This window comes from Hippocampus guttulatus, chromosome 6, assembly GCF_054856545.1.
Source record: "Hippocampus guttulatus isolate MCC_2025c chromosome 6, RoL_Hgut_1.0, whole genome shotgun sequence".
Classification (NCBI taxonomy): domain Eukaryota; kingdom Metazoa; phylum Chordata; class Actinopteri; order Syngnathiformes; family Syngnathidae; genus Hippocampus; species Hippocampus guttulatus.
The window spans coordinates 23,580,791-23,605,902 of NC_141266.1; the positions used below are offsets into that span (position 1 = coordinate 23,580,791).

A 25,112-nucleotide genomic window follows, 5' to 3' on the forward strand; every position below is an offset into this window, starting at 1 on the left:
CTCCGTATAGATCGGGGGATGTCGTTCATATTTGTCAACTATTGGCTTGTAAAGCCCTTTGAGACTTTTTTGTATACATGCAGTTGGAACTCAACAGTCTCGCAAGTCATCTTCCCCCATTAAAATGAATGGAAATTCCAAATATCTGTACCAGCCCCCAATAGCAAATTGTTTTTTTTTTTTTTTTTTGCTTCAATACAACATGCATTGTGCTGCTCCAGTTGGTGTTGCCAATATAATACAGATATACGCAACATGGTTTTAGCTGCTCATAAATCCGCAGTCATATTATTTGTTCTTGGCAGAGGATAAAGATTGTATGCTTGTGATTCTTGTGTTATTATCTGCTCATCTGTGTTGTTCAAATGGCCGTTGCCTCAAGCGTTCGTTAGCCTGTCTGAGGCGTTTCCGATGATGAGTTGGCAGGAAACAAATGGGCTTGACGGCAAAGTGATGCTGCTGTTTGAAATACCTGATATGTAATTCTCAGTTGTATGCGCAGCTTGACATTAAACTTCAACCAGGGAGTGGTAAAAGCCCGAAGCTACTTTTTTGAAGAAACATTCACTCCCTGCCAAACTGCTGCTTGTTGCCAAGTAAGTTGAGTTCACTGCCACCATGCTATACTTGCGTCTCAAATATTTTGGCACCCGAGAAAAAAAAAAAAAACGGCTCATACCTCGGCAAACTTGAAAGGCGGGTCACTTGAATCTCAAGGCACAACTGCACTTGATAATCTGTGACGATACGAGCGTTTCTCACCTGTCCGGTGCAGAGACCCACCACCAGGTCGGCGATGAAGGTGTCCTCGGTCTCGCCCGAGCGGTGGCTCACCATCACGCCCCAGCCGTTCTCCTGGGCCAGCTTACAGCTGGAGGAGAACAGGATAATGTACTTGTACATGCAGGCCGCCAGCAGAATCAACTCACGCTTTAATGGCCTCCGTGATGGAGCCGATCTGGTTGACTTTCAGCAGCAGGCAGTTGCAGGCTTTGTCCTCCACGGCGCGTTGGATCCGACGTGGGTTGGTGACGGTCAGATCATCCCCAACCACCTGTACGATACATTTAGGATATAGCATATCTCTATCCGCTTATCTATTTACAGTGGATATTTAAAAATATACACACTCTTGTTCAAATTCCCGGACTATGGGGCAAGGTTGCAAGACAGAAGCCTGATTTTAAAAAGGAAAACACCTAGGCTCTTTTTGTTTTTTCACAAAAACTTGCCATTTGAATAGGGGTGTGATACACCATCAAACTCCTTTGGGCGCGGTTCGTATTCTCTGTACTTTTCGCAAGTGAACCATTTTTATCAAAATACATTGAAGCGTGGGATGATCGCTGCTCCCATTGGCCAGAAATGACGAGGTTCAGCACCGAAAGCGCAAATCCGGAAATGGAGAAAAACGTGCACTGTCGAACGTGCTGCATTCTTGCTCTGCGTGTTTCTGCTGTCAGTGGGGCTGCAAAATATTTGTGAGTGTCAAGAATAACTCATTCAATGCACGTTTTGCGATGCTATTGTTAAAAAAAAAAATCGGAACAATGTCGACGAGCGAGTGTGGTACCCACAGGAACGTGTACGCGACAATGCCGGGCTACGGTGGCTCATTAAGCCCATAAAGTCGCTTGTAACCTGTATGCGGTGCGGTTTGGCAGCGGCTTGTATTCAGACCGTAGCTAACCGCGGCGAGTTCGATTGGAAGCGCACCCAGAGCACCTCAAAAAGTGGGTCTCGGTCCGCAACAAGATGTTTGTGTGTACTCACACCTGAATAGAAGTTTCGGCCGCACCAACGTGGGAAACGAACCCTGGTCCGTTTAAAGGGGTCCAAAGAGTGTAGGTGTGAATTCCAATTTCAGTCTTTTGTGTGTCTAATACCTGAATGCCCACTGAGGCCGTGAATTGAGTCCAAGCTGGCCAGTCATCCTGGTCGAAGGGGTCCTCGATGGAAACAACTGCAGGGAAAGCAGCACATGGCGCGCCTTGAGGCTCAGTGCTTGACAAGTCATTTACAGCGCCGTGCGTGCAATGGTGTTCCACGCGGTTGCTCGCGCTATTATCGAGGGCAAAGAGGCATGTCCTTGCCTGCCAAAGGAGCGCCGTAGCAGGTCATTAAAAGCTCTTTTAACAGGTCTCATTGTGTGTGCGGGGGGCGGGGGGGGGGGGGCTTGAGGAGTCACAAGGTTACTTGCTCGCTGCTTTTTTTGGTGTCTCCAAAGTGACAGCAGAGGAAATGAGACCCATGGCACGAGGATGAGGATCGGACACATAATCAATAAGGGAGGAGCAGAAGCCACACCGTCACGGACGGACCTGGGTAGTTGTTGATGAAGCCTTGGTAGATGCCTGCTAGCTCCTCGCCGCTGATGTTGCGAGCGGCGTTGGGCGGGGACTTGAAATCCAGGTCGTACTTGCCCTCCATGAAGAACTCGGAGGCGGCCACGTCCATCCCGATCACCACTTTGTCAGTGAAGCCTGCCTTCTCGATGGCCGTCTTGATCAGCTCCAAAGCTGCAGGGGAATCAGATCACACTGAATGATGTTTATCAGTAAGAGTGTTGATTCTATTGGAGTATTTCCAGTGGAATTTCCATGTGGTACAATTTGAAGTTCAGCCCCAATTTGGATGTAAAAACAGAACTGAATGTTGCTTCTTCGTTGGCTTTTTTTCCCCGTTTGTGCCATGTGTTATGTAAAAGTATTGCTTTGGCGCCATCTTGGTGCCTAACAACAATGTTGAAGTGAGTCGAGGAGCTTCAATAAGTGCCTTGCTGTCCTCTTGTGTCATCTTCTTGCTTGGCTCTCGACGAAGGCGGACGCTTTTGCTTTCTGCGCTGTCCCCCACCCCACCCCCACCCTTCCCTGCTCGCCACTCAGTCCTTGTGCTGTCTTTTGTCTGACTTTTCCTAGCCTCCTGTTGTATTTTCATCCTAAAAACAAACATGGAATTGGTTGGCTGGTCTCTCGATGCCATCGACAACATTTTCTCGATGAGAGGAGCAGGCAGTGGGGAGCCTACTCGCCCCTCGGGGACTTTTGCTGCTGGGTACACCCTAGATCCTTGGAGGAAGCAGAGAATGGTGTGCCTGTCAACACTGTCCGTTGAGGATTTGGACGACATCTACATTTTCGGCCTTCCGATAACAGGTATGCTGCTGTTTGGTGTGAGCAGTTTCCTGATCTATTGAAAATTCAACCGACGGGAGCGGCTCTATTGGACGAGGCTGCCGGTCTAAGGATGGCATAACGCGGATGTCCAACACTCAGACTCAGACTGTGCTCAACCACAAACTGTTGCGGGTTTGGAGCGTCACAGCAGGATGGACAACAACTTGGAGAAAACTGGAATCCGTGTTCAATTACTGACTGAAATCATGGATTTGGCTGATCGACGCCACTAAAGAGACATAAGCCACGGACTCAAGGCTGTCTTAAATTCTTGGGCAGCCTGCTACCAAAACAACATCTGCTATCTCGACCTTCCCCTGATGAAAATATGCACGGAAGCTAGTCCCCCACCATCACCCCCTCCCTCATACATTCCCTTGATTCACCGTCTTCATTGTTTATGTCTTGTGACCTGTTGTAACTGTCATATGCTTGTGCAGGAGGTTTTTTGCCTCACTCAAATTATCCTCAAAATGAGGGTAGTTCGAGCGTGGGTTTTTTTCTCCCTCTCTCCCTCCCCTGTGGTTTCTTCCTGACCTTCGGGTTGAGTGAACGCTGGCGCGTTTTGGCTGCCGCTGCTCAACCCGTATTGTTTTGTGTTTTTTGTTATTGTAAAGTGTCCTTGGGTGTCTTGAAAGGCGCTTATAAATAAAATGCATTATTATTATTATATTATTATTATCTTTAGGCAATTATAAAGCTTTTGGGGTGCACCATTTAGTCATGGATTTTTACTCTTCGTGGCAAGGCTCTATCCCAATCCCACTGTATTACATGTGAACACAGTCTTTGAAATTGTCTTTATTAAATATGCAATGGTGACTTTTCTTCATGAAAGGAAACGGATCATGATGCTTTTATACATTTCATTTCGTGGGGGCACAAGTGAGTGAGCGAAATGAGCCTCATCGATTGTTCGCTTCCACGGTTTGATTTTGGCTTTCTCACCTTCGCTGTTCTCCTGAATGTTGGGTGCGAACCCCCCCTCGTCGCCCACGTTGGTAGCATCCTGACCGTACTTCTCTTTGATCACGCCCCTCAGCGTCTGGTACAGCTCCGCCCCCACACGTAGGGCCTCGCGGAATGACTCCGCCCCGACGGGGAGTACCATGAACTCCTGCATGGCCAGCCTATTCCCGGCATGAGAGCCGCCGTTGATCACGTTGAAAGCCTGAAAGTGAAGCGCACGAGAGGCCATTTCAACTTCAGTTCACCGACAATGGCTGGAGGGATTTGTTAGCTGCAGATCGGGAAGGAGGAGCTCCAACAGGTTGGACTCACAGGAACCGGGAGAACCAGGTCTTGGTTTCCCGCCAGATCGGCGATATGACGGTACAGCGGGACGTCCTTCTCCGCCGCTCCCGCTTTGCATACGGCCAGCGAGACACCCAGAATAGCGTTGGCGCCAAATTTAGCTGCAACAGACAGAAGCGACGGATACGTTCGGCGTTGGATCAAACGTGAGAATAGTGCCAACCAAAGGCCTACATTTGTTGTCGGTGCCATCCATTTCGATCATCAGGTTGTCCAGTTTCTCCTGCTCCAGCACACTGATCCCCTGAAAGACACACAGGAAGACATCATGTCGCCGTCAACGTGAAGACAAAACGTGCTCATCTACTCTTTGTCCTGTCCGACTCACCGACTGGATGAGGGCAGGTCCAAGTGTGTCGTTAATGTGACCGACAGCTTTGGTTACGCCTGAGACACGAGCACAGAATACGTCATCCAAAATATTGTCTGTGTGACGCTGGCGGCACAAAGTGTGTGTGTGTGTGTGTGTGTGTGTGTGTGTGTGTGTGTGTGTGTGTGTGTGTGTGAGTGATCCAAAGAACCTCATTTCAAAATTTTTTATCCAACCCCCGATGTAACTCCCAACCCTGTACAAAACGATTTTCTAATTTTTGACAGTGGAATTAAAAATAGACAACGGAGGTAGCGTGATTGCGCAAGCTCTTACGGCTGTGTTATCAATCACGTTCAAACTTATTTTCATGGGAATTAGCAGGCGTTTGATGAACCCCAGTTCCAACTGTTTTAACGGGCTCTTCCTGACGGTTTTTCACTTTCTAGCCCGAGACGAGAATGTTTTGTGCTTCCACAGACTGGTATTTAGAACTGTATCTCACAAAACCGCAGGGGGTTTTGTAGACTTTCTATATCCACTGTGCATCAGTGTAGACCGCCACAATAATAGACGTATTCCTCACAGGTTTGCATGCCGTTTGACGTATCAATCTGTCCTCAGAGACAGCAATTTCTGAAATGTTCACATTTTTTTCCCCTTGTCGTGTAGTTAAATGAGTGAACATCTCTCAGTATGACGCAGTTACAAAACTGACACCAGAGCACACTCCCCGGACTGTTTGTGTTGCGATATCGCCGTGGGATTATTATTTACTCTGCGGTATCTTTCCATCTACCTTTGCCCTTGTAGCGAGTCTTGTCTCCATCTCGGAGTTCCAGAGCCTCGTATATTCCGGTGGAGGCGCCGCTCGGCACAGCAGCTCGGAAAAGGCCTGGATTGGAGACAAAATGGTGAGCCATGGTCGCATTTACAGTTACGTCTTTGGCCAATGTCAGCTTTTACTTTTGTTGCACAATCACAATGGAGGTTTAATTAAAGTTGTTGTTTTTTTTAAATTAAATGTAGAGCACCATCATTTGCAGGTACTGTATTTGGACGCTTGTCTTAAATATGATTTCGCACCTAATTGTATCAAAGGATTCAACCTTGGACATGCAAATACAATTTTAATAACCTTTATCGGTATGAAGATCAACTTCCACTGTTGGGTTTCCCCTGGAGTCCAGGATCTCCCTGGCAACAATATTCACGATGGACATCCTGTAAAAATCAAAGTAAATGACACGCAATCCATCATTTGGATTTTAGCCTGCTGAGTATTTGTGTGAAAAGAATGGCTCTCAAGGTGCCCCGTTTAACATATCGGCCGGCGCACATATGATTCCTGCAGAAGACGCCTGACATAAAAGCAAACGCTGCGTTCTCCCAGTGGGAATCCGCGCGTCATGGCTGGATCGTCGCCATCGCGGCCGAGAGAGAAGATGGAGGCTTGACTGACTGATTGACGGAGTGAATGGAGGAATTCTTACCTGCAGCCTGTTTGACGCCCGGCGGAGGAAGCGAGAGGATGTGCGGCAATGAGAGGAAGGAGGGAAATGGGAGATGAGGAGGAGATGGAGGAGGAGGGTGAGTACTATGCAAGAGGAGGGGCGGGGTGGGGGGTGGGGGTTCTGATGAGTCACGAGAGGGTGCGCAGTCTTGGGAGGGAGATGAAGGCAGCACGGGAAGGAATGGCGGAGCAAAGATGGGGATGGGTGGAATAGCAAGGGCGTCTGATGATGCTTGACTCGCGGCCTCCAATGAGAACATCAACACATTCGAGGACGCTCGGTAGGAGAGAGACAGATGCCCCCCCCCCCCCCCCCGTGTTACATCTGTTCAAATTGGGAAAAACGGCCAGCCTCAAAGTCGACTGTGATCTGACAACGGCGCTGATGAAAGGAAGACGAGGAGACAGGTAGACAGGTGGCGCTGCCTGGAGGAACGACGCGCTTTTAAAAATAGTCCCGGGTGTCTCATTGGTAGACAAGCGCAGAGGGGGGGGGGGGGGACGAGGGCTCCTATTGGAGGGATTTTTTTTTTTGGGTGCTCATCGGCTGGGCCGCGACGACGGCGACTCAGGGGCATGCTGGAGTCACGAGGCAAAAACACTCATGGTGCCCTCCACATCTGTGTCGAGATTAGAAATGGTTGTCATCGACTAAAGAGGCTGAATTTTCGCCCAATCAGTCCAATATTTGATCAATACGGTTTCAAAGATGAATTCAAACTATGTTGAACAGTTTTAAAATATCAGGCCTCGCTTTTACAAATTAGATCTTGCCATGAATAGATATCCTTTCGATGATCACTTTTTGAAAATACATTTTAAAAGTAGTTTTAATGTTGTTAGATCCCAAGGTTTTTTTGTTTTTTTTTTCTCAGATGTGTTACCCAAACACATTATAACCGCCATGGAAATTTGGAATATTCCACACTAAAAAAAACAAAAGCACAATGGTTTTGTTTTATTACAGATTTTTAAAGCAAAATTTTGAATGGGTTTTAGCAGTATGCTTACACTAATGCCCCTCACATGTGGGAAAGGAGAGCCACAGTTGCCGTTTAAGAACAGTGAAACAACTTAAGCATTCACGCAGAAGCTGCCGTCGGCCGAGGGTCTCCCCGACACCCGCACGCAGACATCGCGTGCCACGCCTTCAAGCCCCGGCTCTTATAGACACGCACGCATGTTGTATCAAGTAGACACTACAATATGTATGGTGTTTTTTGTACGTTTGAGTGGGTTTTAGTGATATACAAAAAAAAAAAACTGTTTAAATGTATTTAAAATGCATGGGTGGGGTAAAACAAAGTGTTTTTGATATGGTAGGCATATTTGGTGGATTTTCACCGGGCAAACACCGCATGCCACAGAAGAGACGCAGCCTGGAGTTATCTAGCAATGTTTTATTAACGTCACCTAGCTAGTTTACTAAGTCAACAGAATACAATTCATTTCACAGACACATTTGTGTCTCCACAAACATAAAACGACCTGTACAGCAGATGCACTTTATACTTGGAGCACTTTTTAGTGGGCAAAAAGACACACACATCAAATCTTGAGGAGGAAGCAAGAGTGTTTTATACAAGTGTGTGAGTGTGCGGAGGATTCATCCTAAGACTATCGACTGTCTGTTGACGGGGCGGGGAGTGGGTGGGGGGGGGTGGACAAGAGGGCGTTGTTGGTTGGTTGGTTTGGGAGATGTTACGTGTTTATGGTATAGACAGTCCGGTCGACTTCAACATCAAAAAGGAGGTTGGAACGATCTTCAAGATGATTCACAGGATCCGTGGAGAAATTCCTGCGCTCCTCCGCCGGTCGGCTCATGTTTACAGGTGGGACTCCTGTGAGGAGAGAAGGAGTGTCACTTGATAGCGGGTAATCCATTCATCTTATTTCCTGTGGCGCTCTTCCTCATCAGGGTAGTGGGTGAGCTGGAGTTGTTGACTTTGGGGGAGAGGTGTGATACACCTTGGACTGGTTGCTGGTAGTGGTGGGGACGAACAACACCGGTGCGTCAGCACTGTGCCGAGTCTGCAAGTGTGAAACCCCTTATTGGTGCGTGTATCGCTTTAATAAAAAAAATAAAAAATTAAATCATTGTTCGGATGAGCTGCCTTTCCTGTTAGTTGTTAATTAAATGTTTCTCCTCTTTTCTAGTCAAAGGTTTGACTTTTTTTCCAGATGAATTAACTTTTTTGTTTTATTGTAGGCTCTGCTCCACGGAACTGTCTTATGTCACTGAATGCACGTCATCAATGCTGAGGCAATATAGAGGTCGACATGGCAATGAAGAGTTGTCAGACAGTCCTACTGTGAGTACCTCAGGTATGATGACATTTAATTTCATGATCAATTGGGACTTGCATTCCTCAATAAAAATGTATATTTTGCGGGGCAAACTCATTTGAGCATAGACACAAAGAAGCAAATTTGGAAACGTTCTCATCAACATCTTAACTCAGTTAACAAATGGACCAAATGAAATGACACAAAGATGAAGTCCTATTTCAAGTAGTCATATTTCAAGTAAAAGTTTCACAGGCTATTTGGGGAATTTACAAGTTTTTCCTTTTCTACTTTTTGTTTACCCGCAATGATGTTAGATGTACAGCAGAGGTCCCTATCGAGTGACCAACACAGTATCAATACAGTGTCAACACACTTTGTGTCATGTGTCAATACACCCAACGTGTATTGTCGTCTGTCCATCGCTTGTTGCTAGCCAATCGCAAGACACATTTAGACTATTAACTTCACATTCACACTTTCCTCCTCCTCTACGAACAGAAACAAAGAGTTAATTTTATATTTTGTTGTTCTACTTCTTCCTTTCATAACTTTGCTGCTGTGAATTGGGAATTTCTCCATTGCGAGACTAATAAATATGCAGCCCGTACCTCTCACCAGTCGTAACGCGGGCGAGACTGAGGCGGGTGGTGTCGGGGGGAGTCGTGCCGATGTCCCGGCGGGGTCGTGGAGCTGGGCGGCGCGGTGAGGGCAAGCTGCTGACCGCCCGCCCGTCGGTCTCGGCCGTAGTCCAAACCCCGGGCGCTGGGCGGAGCGTATCGCCCCGCCTGAGTCCTCCACTCCGTGTCAAACGCCTCGGCCTCGGCTGACAAAACAGGAAGGGTCGGTTGTTCAATCGCATTGGCGCGGCTTGTTGAGCCGAAGTATTGTTAGTCCTCAAATAACACAAATACAGCGCTACTTTGACTCGCAAGTTCAAATGATTCAATGTATTTGTAGAGAAAATAAATTGTCCCCATCAAAGTGACTTGAAATGCCATTAATCTGTTCGAGGTGCCCAAAAAACATTTTTTTTGCGTTGCATTTTAGCCCTGCTCACTCACACGCGAGGGCAGGAAGTCAAAGTGCCACCATATTCTCGACTCACTCTCGTCCAGGTTGATAAAGTCCTGCCGTTCTTCGCGGTCTCCGGTGCGGCGGTTCCGCGAGCGCTCCATGATGTGCGCGCGTTCGCCGATGTGGTGGCCGATGGCCAGGCGCTCCAGGCCGCTTTCGCTGTCTCGCATGGACTGACGGGTCTCCCGGATCTGCAACCAATCGCCTGGCGTTTACGAGACCGGCCGATGTATCGATGCACTGGAGTCAAACTCGAGGCCCGGGGGCCAAATCGGGCTCTCCACATCATTATTATCAGAATGATTTAACGTGGCCCGCCAAAGCTGCCGGAGTTTTTCCCGACACTCTGCGGTTTATCTCTGATTAAGCCCACAATGACGCAGGTTTGACACCCCTATATGAATGGAACCCAAGGACGGGATTGTTTTAAGGAGAGTTCTGCAACGAGGTCTTGTTCTCACCCCTCCTGGGCCATGTCTTGTTTGATGGGTTTGCTGGTACACCGTAGGAGCCCCGGCGTCCATAGAAGAGTAGGAGATCACTGTTGACGACGAGAAAGTCTGACAGTTGGGCGATCCAGAAATCCTCTCCTGGAAGACAATGTTGGGTGTAACTATTTTGATGCCTCACCAATGCATCCATTCAACTCTCATGACTCCTCCCCCTCTTGTTGTTGGCAGCCCAATGACGATGGGATGGCCGCAGGGCGCTGATTGTTCTGGGCCTTGTATGAGTGCCGCTCGCCGGTGGAGGAACTATAGGCTTTTGGAGAACTACAGTTTCTCGTCTACGTTCACTCGGCTTGCCGTGAGTGACGTGATGCATGCTGTGATCTTGTGACTTCTCTGATCCCGGCACCTTCGTAAAATTCAACTCTCTCCCTCCCTCTCTTACTCACTCACTCACTCACTCTTAGACGTTGTCCAATGAACTCACCATGTTTTCCATCATTTCCCCCATCATGCCAAACATGTCCATGAACCCTCCACCCTGCAAACGGTCAGAATAATGTTAACCGGGAACATGTGAAAGTCATCTCAAGGGTTGAATGGTGATGGACCGTTTCAAAATCTAAAGTGACCAATTGATACTGGGGGACACTCACCATTCCCATCATGCCAAACGGGGTCAAGGCACCGGCCTGGAAAATGGTGCAGAGCAAATGTAAGTGGGGAAAACGTCAAATAAAAATGTAGACCGGATGTTTTTGTTCCATTACCTGTCGCCGTGGTGCACGAGGCGCTTGAATCTGTGGCGCGAGTGCAAAAGGGTCCATGCCGAACGGTCCGAACATGCTCCTCATCTGTTGCCTGTGAGCGGCGAAAGGATCCCTGCGAGGCAAAAGCGGCAAGGCGGGGGTGTCACTAACCTTTCATTTTTTTTTTCATTGTGCGATTGGGTGAAACACGACACAGAAGTGACGCTTTCGCGACGGAATGTCAGCATGTGCTGGTGGATGGCAAACGGGAATCGAAGTTTCGTTTTGCATGTGGAAAGAACCAACGACTTTGAAATACACAACAGGTATGACTTTTGGATGAACCGCAGTACAGTCATCTGTTTTACGTGGCATGCGCTGGGTTGAGCCGCTTTTTCCAGAGTCTAATTTCCAAACATCTCATTTGAGAGGCTTGAGTTAATAAAACATGTTTCATTTGGACGCTTTTGATGTCATGACACCAACTAATTTCCAGAAGATGAGAGGTTCAATGATGAGTCGTCAACCAAGTCATTATCAAATTAAATGAAAACTATTTGAATCGTTTGGATACTTTTTTCAATTTAAGATTTCAAATTGCTTTCAGCTTCTCAACAGTACATGTTTGCCTATTTCTGACAGACACCAGCAATGGAATCAGAATGAATTCTTGTCAATTTGAAATGTTATGTTTCTGAGTAAAGAAATGGAAATTGAGAACTTTTTTTCTTCATCTAATTTGTGGATTAATCGATAATTGCTGGCTGCAGAAGGTTATGGTTTAATAGTGTAGCTCGTGCAAAATAAAAACAAACAAACAAATAAACTCGGACCATTTATTGACCCTCAGGATGGCATAGGTACCTATCCATCCAAGAGGTAGTTTTCACCCCAAAATAATGAACAAATTGACACCAGATTATGGCGCTTACATTTGATATACATGTCCGAGCATTCAATCAGACATTAATTGTACTTTAAATAATAACTCCGTTTAGGGGTGGATCTGCCACTTCTATCATCACTTGTCGCATTTTCTTCTGCACTTATGTCTCACGTTGCTTGTACGGATTTCTATTTAATAAGCATGACGTACGCCGTCATGCAGAAACACACTGGCGAATCAAAGCGATTGCATCACCATCAATCACTCACGTTACTTGAGAGATACTTGCAACACGCTTTAGTTTCTCAATATCCATGCAATTGCAAGGCATCCCGACTGAGAAGTGATGTCGCCGGGCTCGTAGTTAGACAGGTCTGGTGCAACACCAGGCCAGGGAACGAGTAACCTGCCTCCGAGCAAACCGAGAAACCCGCGCGATGTGCTCTAAAACGAAGCCCGAAATGCAATTGAAGCTGTAATTTGGGTGTGTTGACTCACAGCATGTAAGGGTCGTCGTCGACGTCATTCAGGAATCGAAACATGCTCGACGGCTGGTGATGCAATTCAGCTGGCTGCTGTTAGCCAGCTAGGTAGCTAGCTAGCGAGGTAAATAGACCTTGTTTTCCACGAACGACAACACGATGCACTCCGGCCCCACCTCCCACATCAAAAGGGGGCCAACTCTGTTGTCCGAAATACTTCAGATGAAGCAAAGCGGAAAACTAATTCGCTGTAAAGCCGGGATGGCAGAATCCAGAAGCCCGAACAAAACATGAGAAACGGAAGTCAGATTTTGACAAAGAGAAGGCAAATTAGTTTACCCGGCGCTTGTGTCGACCATCGATACTTCCGGATAAGGATTTATCAAAACAAAAGTATAAAAGAAAAACACTACGCTCTGCGTTTATGTATAGACTATTTTAATGGGTAATATGTTAATTTCAAACTGTTGACACCACAAAACTGGTAATACAAAATCCCAATTCTCAAATAAAATGACAATTAGCTTCATGTTTGCCAGATCGACTATTTTATTTTTCATAGTCTGTCGTGTGACCACTTCCTCTGCGTGGCGCTGAGTCTGTCGTGTGACCACTTCCTCTGCGTGGCGCTGTTTCATCTACGGACGCGATTGCGGCACGTCCCTTGTGCGCCTGCGCAAAAAGTCTTTCGACCCTCAAACCCGGATGTAACCAACGCCTAACCTGTCGGAAGGAAAAAACGGCGAGTAGAGTTGTAAAAACCGCTTTGAACGGCAACATTTGTGCTTTTCCCCACAAGTGGACACGCGCACGAGAACATTTGGAGCGTTCGCGGCTCACACTGAGTAAAAAGTGAGTAAATTCGACTGCCAGCCGTGACGTTGCCACCGAGCCGTGCGTGTGCGTAATAATGCTGGGGCTAGCATCGATTTGCTTTATGCACTTGACACATTTGGCACATTTTACATCTCAACGAACGTTTATCCTTCTTAATTAGTGTGTGGAGACCATTTGATACGACAAAGGTGACTTTATATGTTTATCTTTTGTATTGTCGCCCGAGTCTTTGTGCCCTTTTATTCACACCCCCACCGCCCTTCGAAGCTTAGGCTGTTTATATAAAATGGCTTTCGTGATATAATTGCGGAATTCATATCTTGGGACGATTATTGCGTTGCTCTTTGTGGGACAATGTCAAATGGCCTGTGCGGAAGTGATCCGCGTTCGTCTTTTTTTTTCTTTGGCTTGAACGTGTATTAACAAGTCCGGCGCGACGAGCCTCACTCAATTCCGAGCCAATCCTCTTAAGGCAGAAAAAAAGCCTTTTAAAATATGAAGTTCACCAGCGATTAAAAGGTGACTTCAACTTCAGATAATACTGCGAATGAATAGTTGGCCCATTAAACGGGTAATGACGAGTTGAACATTCATTTCATGTTTCTTAACTGTGATGTACAGTAAAAAGGGCTTCAAAAAGGGCTGAATGAGTGTGAAAAATAATCCAATAACGACCCCCCACCCCCTGCGCAAAGTTGCCATTGCCACTTTATATGCGATCCATTATTTCCAGTTCCTGTTCTCATGTTAACAGGAATAAATGAATCTGTAGTATGATAAATAATGTCAAATTTTGTAGGATAGACTTTTGCTAAAATAAACGCAAATGAAACATGAATTCATATAAATAAGGCATTTTATTTATCTACTATATTGAGTTGTTGATTTACTCAACAATGATTTGTATTTGAAATCTTTGAAGTGTTTACAATGACTTACAATTTATAAACATGAAAGCCTACCAACTGAAATGCAGCACTACCCCCCCCCCCCCAAATTTGCAGTCTTTGCGATTGGAAAATTGCACTCTCCTCCATTGTATTGTCAGTTTGAATTACATGAATTGTTCAGCCCCATTGCAAACGGCTCTTGGTGTGATGTAAATGCCCACCGCTGTTAGATAGAAACCACAATTCTAAACCTTCGTAACATGAAGTTGAGGCAAGTATAGCGTTTGTGATATTACATCTTAACATTCGTGTTTATGGACCTCCAGCAACATGCAATAAGGACAGCAACTCTTACTCAATCTTCTTCCTTCCTGTTTTGCCCTCATTTTAGGACTCTGATCTACTAGTTTTCATTTGAAAGTGTATCCGGTGGCATGATGAATCTTTATAATGCATCTCGATCTCTTTAGCGCGTTCACAACAGCTCAAAATGTTAAAAAAAAAAACGCTTTACAGAACATTTATCATCAAATAATAATAAAACAGAACACTGACAGTAATACAATCGTAACAATTCCAACGCGCCTTGGTGTTTGAAGCGCTTATAGAATAGATGGAAGAGGAGAGAATCAAAGTCTCCTTTCACCAGTGGATCAGAGACGTCATGATCACAGCACGCTTGACGGCACACAGGTCTGCTACAAGCTAAGTCTGAAAGTAAACGAGCAGCAATTGCGTCCTGTTAGTTCAATTCTCCTGGTCCATCTAGATCCGCTTCTATTCCAAGCGCCGAATCTCAGTTCCAAATACACAGTTCCTCTCTCCTCATCCTCAAGCTACCCCCGGCCCGCCGTTCCAACGCAGACTGTCCCAACAGCGCCGACATCTCCACTGAACAAAACGGGGCTCTGGAAAATGCGGCGCATAAAAGGCGCTTTTCAAAAAACATCACCGCCCCCACCCCCCCCGGGCCGTCCAGCGGCGACAGTCAAATAGCGCCAACACTCGCCCGCATCAAAACCAGTGCTGGTACACGCATGCTGGCTGCCGAGAAGGCGCAACCATCAAGCGCAGATTTTTCTCCTTCCACGAATGTTACGGCTAAAGCGCTGAGAACACTCCACAATGGTTTTATTGTCTAGTTGTTGTGCACCCCCTAGCCCCAAAAGACTTAAACACTGTTCGTTTCTGATTGAAGTGTTTGCGTTTCTGGTTGCTGCATAAAAAATAAAAAAAAGCATGTGAAGCTGATAAAATGGCATGACCCCACAGAGATGATATCTGTGGGATCGTGTCAAATCGACATTTGTTCACATTGTGCAACACTGATCAAGTGGTGAGAAAAATTCGTATGGGAGCCCTGTCTGCACTTTGATGTTTCTTATTTCTTTTGTATTTGCCTCAACAGATGCAGACTATAAAATGTGTAGTTGTTGGGGATGGTGCAGTTGGAAAGACCTGCTTACTCATCTCCTACACGACCAACAAGTTCCCCTCAGAATATGTGCCTACGGTCAGATTATCTCGTCAAGGAAATCCAATTTTCTGCTTGATTTGTTGGAGCGGAAATGAACAATCACATCTTTTTTTTAAATAAGGTTTTTGACAACTATGCGGTGACGGTGATGATCGGGGGCGAGCCTTACACACTAGGCCTTTTTGACACTGCAGGTAAGGAATTTTCACTGGAAATTGAAATTTGCTGGTGGCTCTCTCCGACCGCATGACAAACGCATTGTTTTTCCCGCGTGCTCAGGTCAGGAGGACTACGACAGGCTGCGTCCTCTCAGCTACCCGCAGACAGATGTGTTCCTTGTGTGCTTCTCTGTCGTCTCCCCGTCGTCATTTGAAAATGTCAAGGAGAAGGTTGGTGTGGCCCTTATTAGGCTTCAACTTGCCTTACAACCCTCATATACTTTTAAAACACATTGCCACTTATGAAACACACTTTTGAGCAGTTTGTCAACACATTATAAATAAGGATGTATTGTAGATATTGGAAAATACATGGATATTTGTCACTACAGACAAGTAGATCCTTTGCATAAAAAAAAAGAATGCTGAGCATCAAACCCCCCCGCCCCCCCCAATTCTCTTCAGTGGGTTCCTGAGATTTCCCACCATTGCCCACGCACGCCTTTCCTGCTGGTGGGCACTCAAGTGGACCTGCGGGAGGACAGCAACACCATTGAGAAGCTGGCCAAGAACAAACAGCGCCCCCTGTACCCCGAGAGTGCCGAAAAGCTGGGCCGGGAACTGCGGGCCGTCAAATACGTCGAGTGCTCTGCTCTCACACAGGTATGGCGCGCCACTTCCTCACACCGAAACCAGCTAAGACAACACGGGTCGCAAAAACACGGTGCGTCTCCGAAAACTTTGAAAGGAGCGGAAGATGTTAGCATAGCGATACTGTCTCAAGTCGGCTTTATTGGGTACTGTTGGGCTAGAAGGCTCAGGCAGTGTTTAAGAAGCGTACGCAGCGTCCTCGCTTTATGACGGGGTTGTGTTGCCATGGAGACGATGTAACCAGAATTTACACAGTCGTGACTCCAATAGTCAAGTTATAATTACTGTATCTAAATGTATGAAAAACATTCATGGGCCACGAATAAGCAGTTGCATGAAATGCAGTAAGTATGACAGGAACTGAGGGCGCATTCCGGTGCCAAGTTGACCACATTTACTAGCTCATCACGTGCTGTTCGTAACACGAGAACCATCGTAACTCAAGGACCCCCGCCTCTGTTTTCCGGTTATCTTCCCCTTGGCAAAATGAAATTGTGTGATTGATATTTGATTTACCGTATTGCTCATCGTTCAAAATTCTCAGATGCTTTTCTATGTCTCAACACGTTTTGTTTCCTGTTCTTTGGCTATCATTTTGCTTTGCATCTTTACCATCACTGGTTGCCAAAAACATTTGCGAACAAAACAAAAAAGAACCAGACAAGAGGCCTCGGCTGTTTTATTTTATTTATTTATTGATTGATTTTTGGGAGGGGGGGCGGTCATGTGACATTGGCAAGCCGAGCCGTGAGTGGTTGCTACTTGAGCCCTGAGCAACTCTGATGTAATTTTCAGTCGACTGCAAGTGGCAAAATGCCCCCTCCAATTCATATTCCACAAACGTAATATTCATCAAATTACCGTGTTGGGGCCCCACCGAACCTGTTATTGCATAGAACATTTTTTTTCCTTCTTTTATTGGTCCACCCCTGAAACAAATTGCGCAGTTGCAATCAGACTTTGACACCTCCGCATGCTTTTGTTTTGTCGACCAGCGAGGCCTCAAGAATGTGTTCGACGAGGCCATCCTGGCTGCCTTGGAGCCCCCCGAGACCAAAACCAAGAGGAAGTGCGTCCTGCTATAGGCCAGCAGCAGTCAAAGACCAAACGGTATATAAGAAAACATATTTGGGGGGTTGGGGAGGGTGGTGGTTTGGGCGAAATCCAAATGTCAGTGAGTTCAGTGGCCAATAGAGACAAAGGGGGGAAGGTACAAAGCGAATTAAAAGGGGATTGTGATGAGTGCCTTCAAAAATAAAAGAGTTGAAAGAAACAAAGGGAGTGAAAGGTCAGTGTGCAGTAGAGTAAACGCGGGTAGTAGCAGCCGTCTTGTCGTGGCTGAAAGCTTTTCATGCGAGTAGTGTTCTCCACAAAAGGGGCAGGAACCCTCCACCTCCCTTGAAACAGATTTTTAGGACCATATCGTTTGCTTTTGACTTTTGAGTGGCCCGCTGGGGCTTTTCCCCCCCAGTTTGATGGAGCAAAACAAAAACAACAAAAAAAAACAATATTTACTTTTAGTTTTTTAGTCAACTTTGGCTATCATGTAAAGAGGCAACTGTGGTACTGTCATATCTTTCCTGATTGATTTGAATGATGGAAGCACATGAGATTGCGTACACTCCAAACAAATGCAGTGCTCTCTGAAAGCGCTAAACTTCCTTCCAAACACTTGGTGATGAGCAGGGAGGCAATTTTCACATTTTTTTTCTCCTTCTGCAGGTGACTTAAAAGAATTTATCTTTGCTTCTTTCTTTGTGTATATTGCATTGATTTTATGTGACTTTGTTTTGGGACCTTCTTAGCAGTAAATTTTCTTTCCCCCGCCCCATCTTGAAACTTGTTTTATTTTATTTTGTGTGTGACATCACTAGACTACAAACAGGGTGATTGTTAATGCAAAACGACAAAAATTCAGCTGTAATATTTTGCATCGAGCCTCATCTTGACCGATTAAGATGTTAACCTTTGGTAGAAAATTGGTGGGAGTTTGTAATTGCGTAATATTTGTAATAAAATGGTTGAAATGACACCTTTCATTTTTGACACCTGTTTACTTCAACATTGTCTCCACAAAGGAGTACTCGCATGCAATTGGTTTTGAAAATTCTTTGCGTGTGTCTTCAAGGACGACCAGACAAAAGAAGCACTTCACAGCGTCGTGGGGACAAAACTACGACACTTTATTAGACGACACGAGCAAAGCTAAGAGCACGGCGAGTGCCCGTACAAGTTTGACCGGTGGCGAGGCAGCAAAACACAAAAGACGGACACGGTTGTCAGTAGAAGTTATTTTCTGCTTTTGGTGCGTCTGCTGGAGGCTGAAGCGCAGCAACGGCTCCGGTGCGCAATAAATAAACTGAAAGGAGCTGAACGCAGCTCGGGCGCAAAACTCGTGCCGTAACCTTTCCGCTCGTGGCGCTGACAGTCAGCTTTGAGAGCGTTGTTGAGGTGACTTTGGGAAAACGGAGCATTCATTCCACATCCTAGTAGAGCGACACCCTAGTAGGAGAACAACTTGCGAGTGAGGCAAAACTGCAGTAGTTGACATTGGCGCGCGACTAGTACCACTCGGGAAACGCTCGATGTTAGCTAGTAGCATTTCATGCTGCAACGATTCGTATGAGCAGCATGCAGTTGTCAACTAGCTCACAAGATTTGCCTCACTAGTTACAAGTTGTTGGCCGACTAATTTGTCCACAAGTTGTTGGCTAATTTGTCGTACTAGTGTGCAGAAATGTAAACAAGGTAGTGTGGGGTGGGAGGGGGGGGGGTCGTTCTCTATATCCGTGATATCCATTTTAAGGTTCATGTTTTAAAACGCTCATTGTCCTCTGTAGTAGGACAACTTTGGCATACTAGTGAAAAAAACAATTATTTATCCTCCTAGCGGGGACGAGGAGTGTACTAGTACATGGACAACTCTTTATGTTGTGTTGACATATGAGCAGAAAAACTGACACTAGTGAGGCAAAAATACTTGTAGGCTTTTTTGTTTTGCCACTAGAATGGCCCAGGAGGCTACTCATGTGTAGTCACAGGGTTAATTGCACACCAAAAGTGTCACCATCAATGGAAAAAGCATCACTCATAAGAGATGGTTTGACTAGTGCGCTGCGGTCTTACAAGTGAGCAAACTAGTCCATGGACCTGAAGAAATGTCCAGGATCTGGAAGACTCGATGCTCAAACCACTTTTCAGGGTGATTGCGATGAGCGTGCTAGTGTGCCGCATGCACGTCTGTGCCTGCCGCTTGTCGGTTTCAGAGTTATGAAACATGCAAAGAGGTACGAATGGAACCCCGTTTGGGCTTTCGTTAGGCTTGTGGGTCAACTTGTACGCTAGAATTCAGAACGGCCTCACTGCTTCGTTGTAAAAATGCTGATTATGAAAGTAAGATGATTAGGAGTTAGGCGAGTCATCGGTGGTAAAATAGTCCTATCCTTGTCCCGTGGGTCAGGAGTGTCTGTCGGGTGTTTGTTTGGGGATCTCTCTTCTAAGGTGTTAGGCTTATTTTAATCGTGAGGAGGCTCAGATTTGGGGCTGTAGCGACTTCAAACTCTGCAGGTGTGAACGGTGACGGTGTTCTTGCACTGCTGGCAGCGGACCGAGCAGCACCAGGAGAACTTGCAGGAGCACCGCTGCACCACCTCGGCCCGGCCCGCCCTGTAGCCCGGCCCGCAGCACACCAGCTCGCAGCCGTCCGGTGCTAACCGCGAGGTTCCTGATTAATGGGGGAGGAGGGGGGGGGGGGGTGGCAATGGACAAAAAGGAGCCAGAAGTCAGATTTTGGTTGAGGAAAATCTGGATTTGGTTGACAGTGGTTCCCCGTTACATCACATTTCATTTTTTGTTCCGCCGCTATACTGATTAGTTTTGTATAGGATAAAGAATATATGCCTTTGAGTATGTTCCGGAACCCTGCAATCAAAAGGCTTGGACAGTTTTTCATCTCTGGAGGGGAAAAAAAAAATCACCATTGCATCTTCTGCCCGCGGTTCCGGGAATGCCGTTGTCAGGGTCCAGCTGACAGAAGTCTGGGGACGGTGCGAGGTACACCAGGTCTCTGGCGGCGGGCGGTTTCACCTGGGGGTCGCGAGGGAGCAGAGCGGTCCTGGATCCGATGCGAGTCAGACGGACCTACCGGAGGAATGACTCGGTCATGTGAATTTTGAGTTACCAAGGCGTGCCGGCGCGGTACCTCCGTGGCTCCGTCAAAGCGCTCCTTGAGCACAATGCCGACGCGCCGGAATGGCGGCATGACTTTCCAGCAGGTCCTCAGCTCGCAGGAGCCAGACACGCCATGACACTTGCACTCCACCTGCATGTTGTGAAGGATGGCCTGAGGATGGACGACGATGACAATGAACGCCAAATCCCCCAAAGATGGGGGTGAATCAAACGGAAGATGTGAGGAGCCACCTTTCGACCGGCCTCATTGTTGTGAAGGTTCATCAGCGGTCGGCCGGCAGACAGCCCCCGGGCTCGTTCCGGTTCATCCACAAACGTTTGGGAGAAGGCAACGCCGTAGGACAGGTTGTCACTGCAGCCCGACCACTGGAAGCCTGTGTGGTGGACAGAAAACAAATGAAACGTCCTTTGGTCCTGATCCATGAAGTTTCCTATGACTATGCTATTAACTCATTCTCTCCCAAAGACGTTTTTACACGTGTTTTCAGACTTGGTCCAGAATTGGCTGGTACTGAATCAGTTAATGATAGCATTTTCCCCAAATATTTTCCAGGTCTGCAGCACGGTTCTACAGCGGTAAGCTCAAAGTGCCTTAGGGTTCTTCGGTTTGGGGTTCAAATCTGCTTTACCCTTCTGGTGTGGAGTTTTCTGTACTCTCCATGCTTGGGTGGGATTTCTCTTGGTACTCCCAAGAATGCATGTTAGGTTTTTTGAGGACCCTAAATCAAGGGTGTCCAAGTCCGGTCGCCGAGAGCCCCGATCCAGTTCGTTTTCCTGATTGAACTGATCAGGATTGTTTCCAGGCTTCCGCAAACCTTGCTGATGAGCTGACTTTGGAATCGGTGCGTTGGATGAGGGTGACATCTAAAACAGGCTGGATCGGGGCTCTCGAGGACCGGACTTGGGGATCCCTTGTCCTTAAGTTGGGGATCCCTTGTCCTTAAGTGTAAATATGTCCACAGAACCACTGGATTGGTGGGAAAAGACTGAATATCAACCTCAAAGTCCTAAAGCATGTCAAATTCCCAGTGCAGAGTTGTTGACTTGACAATCCATTCGGAGAGACTTGTTTGGACCAAGTTGTGAAAACATCTGTAATCCACAGGAAATGTTGCGCTTCTGCTGTTGTGGTAGCAGAACCCCAAAGAGCCCCAGGGACAGGCAAACGTGCTTAGGCAGAACTCGTGATTGGCGGCAGAAGCCTGACGGAGGGGTGTCCCGGTAGAACAACAAAGCCGGAAGGTCGGAGGCTGAAGTGTTGGAGAGTCTTGCTTGGATGGACATCAAAACACTGAGTCATCAGCACAGCCTTGAATTTCAAAGGTGGGCTCTGACTGGTTTTATCAATTATATCAACGATATTTGAACAAATGCCAATTTTCCTTCTCAAACCCACAACATTCTTACCGGACCTTGACACTTTTTGAGTGACAGTACTGTGCTTACACGTAAGTCCTTGAGAAGTGAGTCACTGCATTCACCCCTCCCCACCTCCCTTTGCGGAAAATTTCCCACGTAACAGAATCCATGCTCACCCTCGGGGCTCACCCCTCTGACCTTCCTGTCACAGCCACACCTCTCCAGCTCCCCACGCGTGCACGCCCGGGTCACGGCCACTGCCACGGCCGCCGAGGACAGAGCGTGCACAAAGGCTGCCTCGCGAGTGCCTGTTTAAGAACAATCCCCCGCCCCCAAATAAAACAGCAAGTAAAAATCCGTGCAGGAAATTTGTGATTTTTTTTCCAAGGGCAAAATGGTGCTTATCCGGGGGCACACCTTGGTTCATGACTCTGCCGAAAACATTGATCCCTCTGGGGGTGGTGGAACAGTTCCAGCGGCGGTTCCGGAATTGGTGCTGACACTGAATTGGAAGTGTAAACGTGATTACAATTCACTTGATTAGGCACATGTGCACACAGCTGAGATCCAAGAGGAATAAGAGAATCTCCCTCCACGAAAGGGGATCATTTTGACGGACGCTGCTAAAAGCAGAAGAGCTTAACACAATTTAAATGAATTTGAATACCGTGTGGACTACGCGCACCCTTTGGACTTTGACCTGGTGTGTACTCACTTTTGTTGCCATCTGATCTGGAAGTTTGCACGATAGTATCTGTGGTTAGCGTGCCTGCCTCATGGGCAGAGATTCTAGCTTCCAATCCCCCCAACGACTCCCATCTCAGATACTGCGGCTTCCTCCCAAATTGCAGAAACTTCTATGTTAGCTCCATCGAAAGCTCTACATTGTCCATAGGTGTGAGTAGTTGTGTCTGTATGTTCCCTGTGAATGTCTGGCAACGAGTCCAGACATTCGATCTGGTTCCCACTACACCATGAGGTGACGTGATCTCAAACTGTATAAATCAAAACTGTCCTAATTATCTTTGTAAGGGCACTCTAGTAAAATTCAGCTCTTCTCATGGCTACGCTTCAATTATTGAAGTTGCTCCCAGTTTATGACGGCGACAAGTGTCCTTCATGTTTTATAGACTTAAAATATGAGCAACGCTTTTCACTGTTGCCTGAACTCGATTCAATCCACAAATCACACACGTCCCGAATGTCAAATGAAACTAATTCTGTGCTTTTACAATGACTTCCATAAAAACAAAAAGGGGAACATTTAGTGTAGAGCTGCTGTAGTAAAGTGCAGCACAGCGGATGAATCGTTAGCATGTCGCACTGAGCTCCTCTTGTATGTCAGGTTCATTGAAGATTCTAAATTGGACATAGGTGTGATTTGGAGTGTCGGTGCTCATTTGTCGATATGTGCCCAGCTATTGACTGGCGACCAGTTCAGGGTCTAGCCCAATTCCCAGCTGGGAATGGCTTCACTCCACCCGTGCCCACCATGAGGACAAGCTCTTTCGAAAATGAATGGATTTTCTTGTAGAATGGCATCCTACCTCCTCTATGACCATCTCGGCAGCCTTGCGTACCGACTCCATGACCTCCCCCCGTCCCCTGCACACCCCCACTTGCCCCGGGGTCAGCCCCCTCAGCCGTGCACATGGGGCAGCACCGGACACGGGCCTGGAGCGAGGCAGCCTCGCCAGGGAGCTGAGGACACAGGGCGGAAGGTGGTTCACACAGTTTGTTTATATATATATTATATATATATAGTATATTTAGTCATAAGTCACAAAGTTGGTAAAGCTATGGTAAAATATATATTTGATACAATAAAATCCTTAGCATAGCTAGCTCTTGGTTTAAGAATGCCCCGCCCCATCCCCCTAATTGTGCCAAGAAAACAAAATAGGTATTGTAAATAATTGACATACATTTTTACTTTTGTACATCTGAGTCTCTACTCTTATCTGGAATAATCCCACAGGCCTGTAATGGGGCTAGCCACCAGGTACTGTAGCTTCGGAGCTAAAGGGCGTTTGGGAAGCCTCTCGACTAGCGGATGGGCAGCAGGCTCATCCATGGGGTCACCGCCTCACTTGGAAGTATAAAAAATGACATCAAGCGTTTCTGCAAACTGGCAACCAGATTTCATTGTCGGTGTGGACATATAGCTCGCTAGCTAGCTAACTGCATGCTGTAGTGGTATGAATGGGCCTAATAGAAGTCATTTGCAATTCTTGATAAACACTGACCCGAAGAAGTGTGTCTTGAGAGATGAGTTGTGTTTGTTCCATGACTACACGGCCAGCGGACTGAAAGGCCAAGCTTAGGCCACCAGAGGGCATCACTGGCTGCCATTTTAGCCATGCCCTAAAAACAACTCGCTACAGTAGTTTTCAGTCTTTGCACATTTTATTTTCAAACATTTATTATCTGACAAATCTCTTAATCCACTTCTTGCACTTTTTATCAATCTTTCTGTACTTCTTAAGTATTTTGGCCACCTTTGTCGTTTAGTGACGTACAGAGGGTCCAAAGGGGATCACAATTCAGGAGCGTGTAGCAAAGAACTCATGGATGGTGGCGAAAGATCGACGGGGTAACTAGTCGCCCGAGTTTTGGGTGGGGGTGGGATGAAAACGAGGGGACAAGCGATCCAAAGAAGACGAAGAAGCCTCAGTGACGGCAAAGAGAAAGAAAAGGGAAAGGTCACCGACGGGGGAGACAAAGAAAAAAAAATGGTGAGCCGCTGAAAAGGGTTTGGGGAGACATGTCACTATCTTTGAAACGTTACAGCATGACAAACAAACGCTCTTCTTTCACCTCCCTCTCGCGCACGGTCGACTTACAGCCAGTTGGTTGCCATGGCGGGCTGCGTCGCCCATAGCAACAGAAGGAGGAGTGGTGCCGTGAGATTGACAGTGGAGACGCTTGGCATCAGACCGTCCGGCCGTCGTCCCGTCTGCGTGCGTCAGGTCAGGCGGGGTCTTTGGACAGTGCGTCCGTGCGTCTGCTCTTATGTTCCTGCTCCTGAACCCAGGTTTGAGCCCCTCATAGCTCTTTCCAATGAACCGAAGATTCCTTTAGATGACAAACACTACCTGTGGAAATTGACCTGCGTGAGCACTTTTTGTTTGGTGGCGTGCAGGAGATTTTTCCCAAGATCAACTTTGTGACTTGCCTCGCGCGTTAGGAAACTGCAGGTCATCCCCAAAAGGCCCCAACGTCAATGTGAAAAATGTAATTAAGTTTGGCCAGTCGTGTGTCGGACCTTAACTATAACGAGGTTATGTTGACATTTGTTTCTGAAAAA

The 25,112-nt window shown here is 46.9% G+C and overlaps 4 protein-coding genes and 2 long non-coding RNA genes across 9 annotated transcripts in view; 3 read left to right on the top strand and 3 right to left on the bottom strand.

Moving 5' to 3' along the window:
* Positions 1-6,443, bottom strand: part of LOC147204260 (gamma-enolase) — a 7,267-nt gene extending 824 nt beyond the window's left edge. Inside the window, exons 1-11 of the mRNA XM_086113227.1 lie at positions 6,294-6,443; positions 5,939-6,024; positions 5,600-5,695; positions 4,819-4,877; positions 4,665-4,734; positions 4,458-4,591; positions 4,125-4,347; positions 2,322-2,519; positions 1,887-1,963; positions 930-1,054; positions 763-871 (exon numbers count right to left, since the gene is read on the bottom strand). Coding sequence (XP_085969353.1) covers positions 763-871; positions 930-1,054; positions 1,887-1,963; positions 2,322-2,519; positions 4,125-4,347; positions 4,458-4,591; positions 4,665-4,734; positions 4,819-4,877; positions 5,600-5,695; positions 5,939-6,023 — 1,176 coding nt within the window. The 5' untranslated portion in view covers position 6,024; positions 6,294-6,443. The remainder of the gene's footprint in view (positions 1-762; positions 872-929; positions 1,055-1,886; positions 1,964-2,321; positions 2,520-4,124; positions 4,348-4,457; positions 4,592-4,664; positions 4,735-4,818; positions 4,878-5,599; positions 5,696-5,938; positions 6,025-6,293) is intronic.
* Positions 1-9,216, top strand: part of LOC147204258 (uncharacterized) — a 24,657-nt gene extending 15,441 nt beyond the window's left edge. The window contains exons 3-6 of the long non-coding RNA XR_015101157.1: positions 5,614-5,714; positions 6,155-8,145; positions 8,232-8,368; positions 8,523-9,216. This is a non-coding gene — a long non-coding RNA (uncharacterized LOC147204258). The remainder of the gene's footprint in view (positions 1-5,613; positions 5,715-6,154; positions 8,146-8,231; positions 8,369-8,522) is intronic.
* Positions 7,699-12,582, bottom strand: mlf2 (myeloid leukemia factor 2). 4 transcript variants are annotated; one of them, XM_086113228.1, is made up of 8 exons: positions 12,259-12,582; positions 10,896-11,007; positions 10,782-10,817; positions 10,613-10,666; positions 10,138-10,266; positions 9,708-9,867; positions 9,218-9,425; positions 7,699-8,154 (listed from the first exon to the last, which is right to left on the bottom strand). In XM_086113228.1, exons 1-8 carry the CDS (start codon positions 12,300-12,302, stop codon positions 8,079-8,081), a joined length of 819 nt encoding a protein of 272 aa, XP_085969354.1. In that variant the 5' UTR covers positions 12,303-12,582; the 3' UTR covers positions 7,699-8,078. The 4 variants fall into 4 exon arrangements, with proteins under 4 accessions (XP_085969354.1, XP_085969355.1, XP_085969356.1 ...); XM_086113229.1 differs by having other exon boundaries at positions 9,211-9,425; positions 12,259-12,581; XM_086113230.1 differs by lacking the exon at positions 7,699-8,154 and adding an exon at positions 8,203-8,344 and having other exon boundaries at positions 9,211-9,425.
* A 332-nt stretch (positions 12,583-12,914) lies between these two features.
* On the top strand, positions 12,915-18,285 carry cdc42l (cell division cycle 42, like). Its single transcript, XM_086113232.1, has 6 exons — positions 12,915-13,094; positions 15,378-15,482; positions 15,568-15,640; positions 15,726-15,835; positions 16,070-16,267; positions 17,251-18,285. Exons 2-6 carry the CDS (start codon positions 15,378-15,380, stop codon positions 17,338-17,340), a joined length of 576 nt encoding a protein of 191 aa, XP_085969358.1. The 5' UTR covers positions 12,915-13,094; the 3' UTR covers positions 17,341-18,285.
* Positions 18,286-18,435: 150 nt separating this feature from the next.
* wnt4b (wingless-type MMTV integration site family, member 4b) lies at positions 18,436-24,737 on the bottom strand. The gene is given in 8 exon segments (XM_086113234.1): positions 18,436-19,979; positions 20,233-20,395; positions 20,457-20,668; positions 20,671-20,820; positions 21,982-22,113; positions 22,223-22,307; positions 23,353-23,506; positions 24,649-24,737. Coding segments are annotated over 8 exon segments (1,155 nt in total). The 3' UTR covers positions 18,436-19,809.
* LOC147204264 (uncharacterized) lies at positions 20,377-22,868 on the top strand. Its single transcript, XR_015101158.1, has 2 exons — positions 20,377-21,022; positions 21,552-22,868. It is a non-coding gene; the product is annotated as an uncharacterized LOC147204264 (long non-coding RNA).
* Positions 24,738-25,112: the final 375 nt, after the last annotated feature.

Bases quoted from the DNA above. Each gene is read 5' to 3' on its own strand.
- mlf2 (XM_086113228.1), bottom strand. From the start codon at position 12,302: ATGTTTCGATTCCTGAATGACGTCGACGACGACCCTTACATGCT. The intron at 11,008-12,258 runs GTGAGTCAACAC...TTTGCCTCGCAG, and splicing joins GACGACGACCCTTACATGCT to GGATCCTTTCGCCGCTCACA. The intron at 9,868-10,137 runs GTGAGAACAAGA...GATTGGTTGCAG, and splicing joins CAAGACATGGCCCAGGAGGG to ATCCGGGAGACCCGTCAGTC.
- cdc42l (XM_086113232.1), top strand. From the start codon at position 15,378: ATGCAGACTATAAAATGTGTAGTTGTTGGGGATGGTGCAGTTGGAAAG. The intron at 15,483-15,567 runs GTCAGATTATCT...TTTTTAAATAAG, and splicing joins CCTCAGAATATGTGCCTACG to GTTTTTGACAACTATGCGGT. The intron at 15,836-16,069 runs GTTGGTGTGGCC...AATTCTCTTCAG, and splicing joins TTGAAAATGTCAAGGAGAAG to TGGGTTCCTGAGATTTCCCA.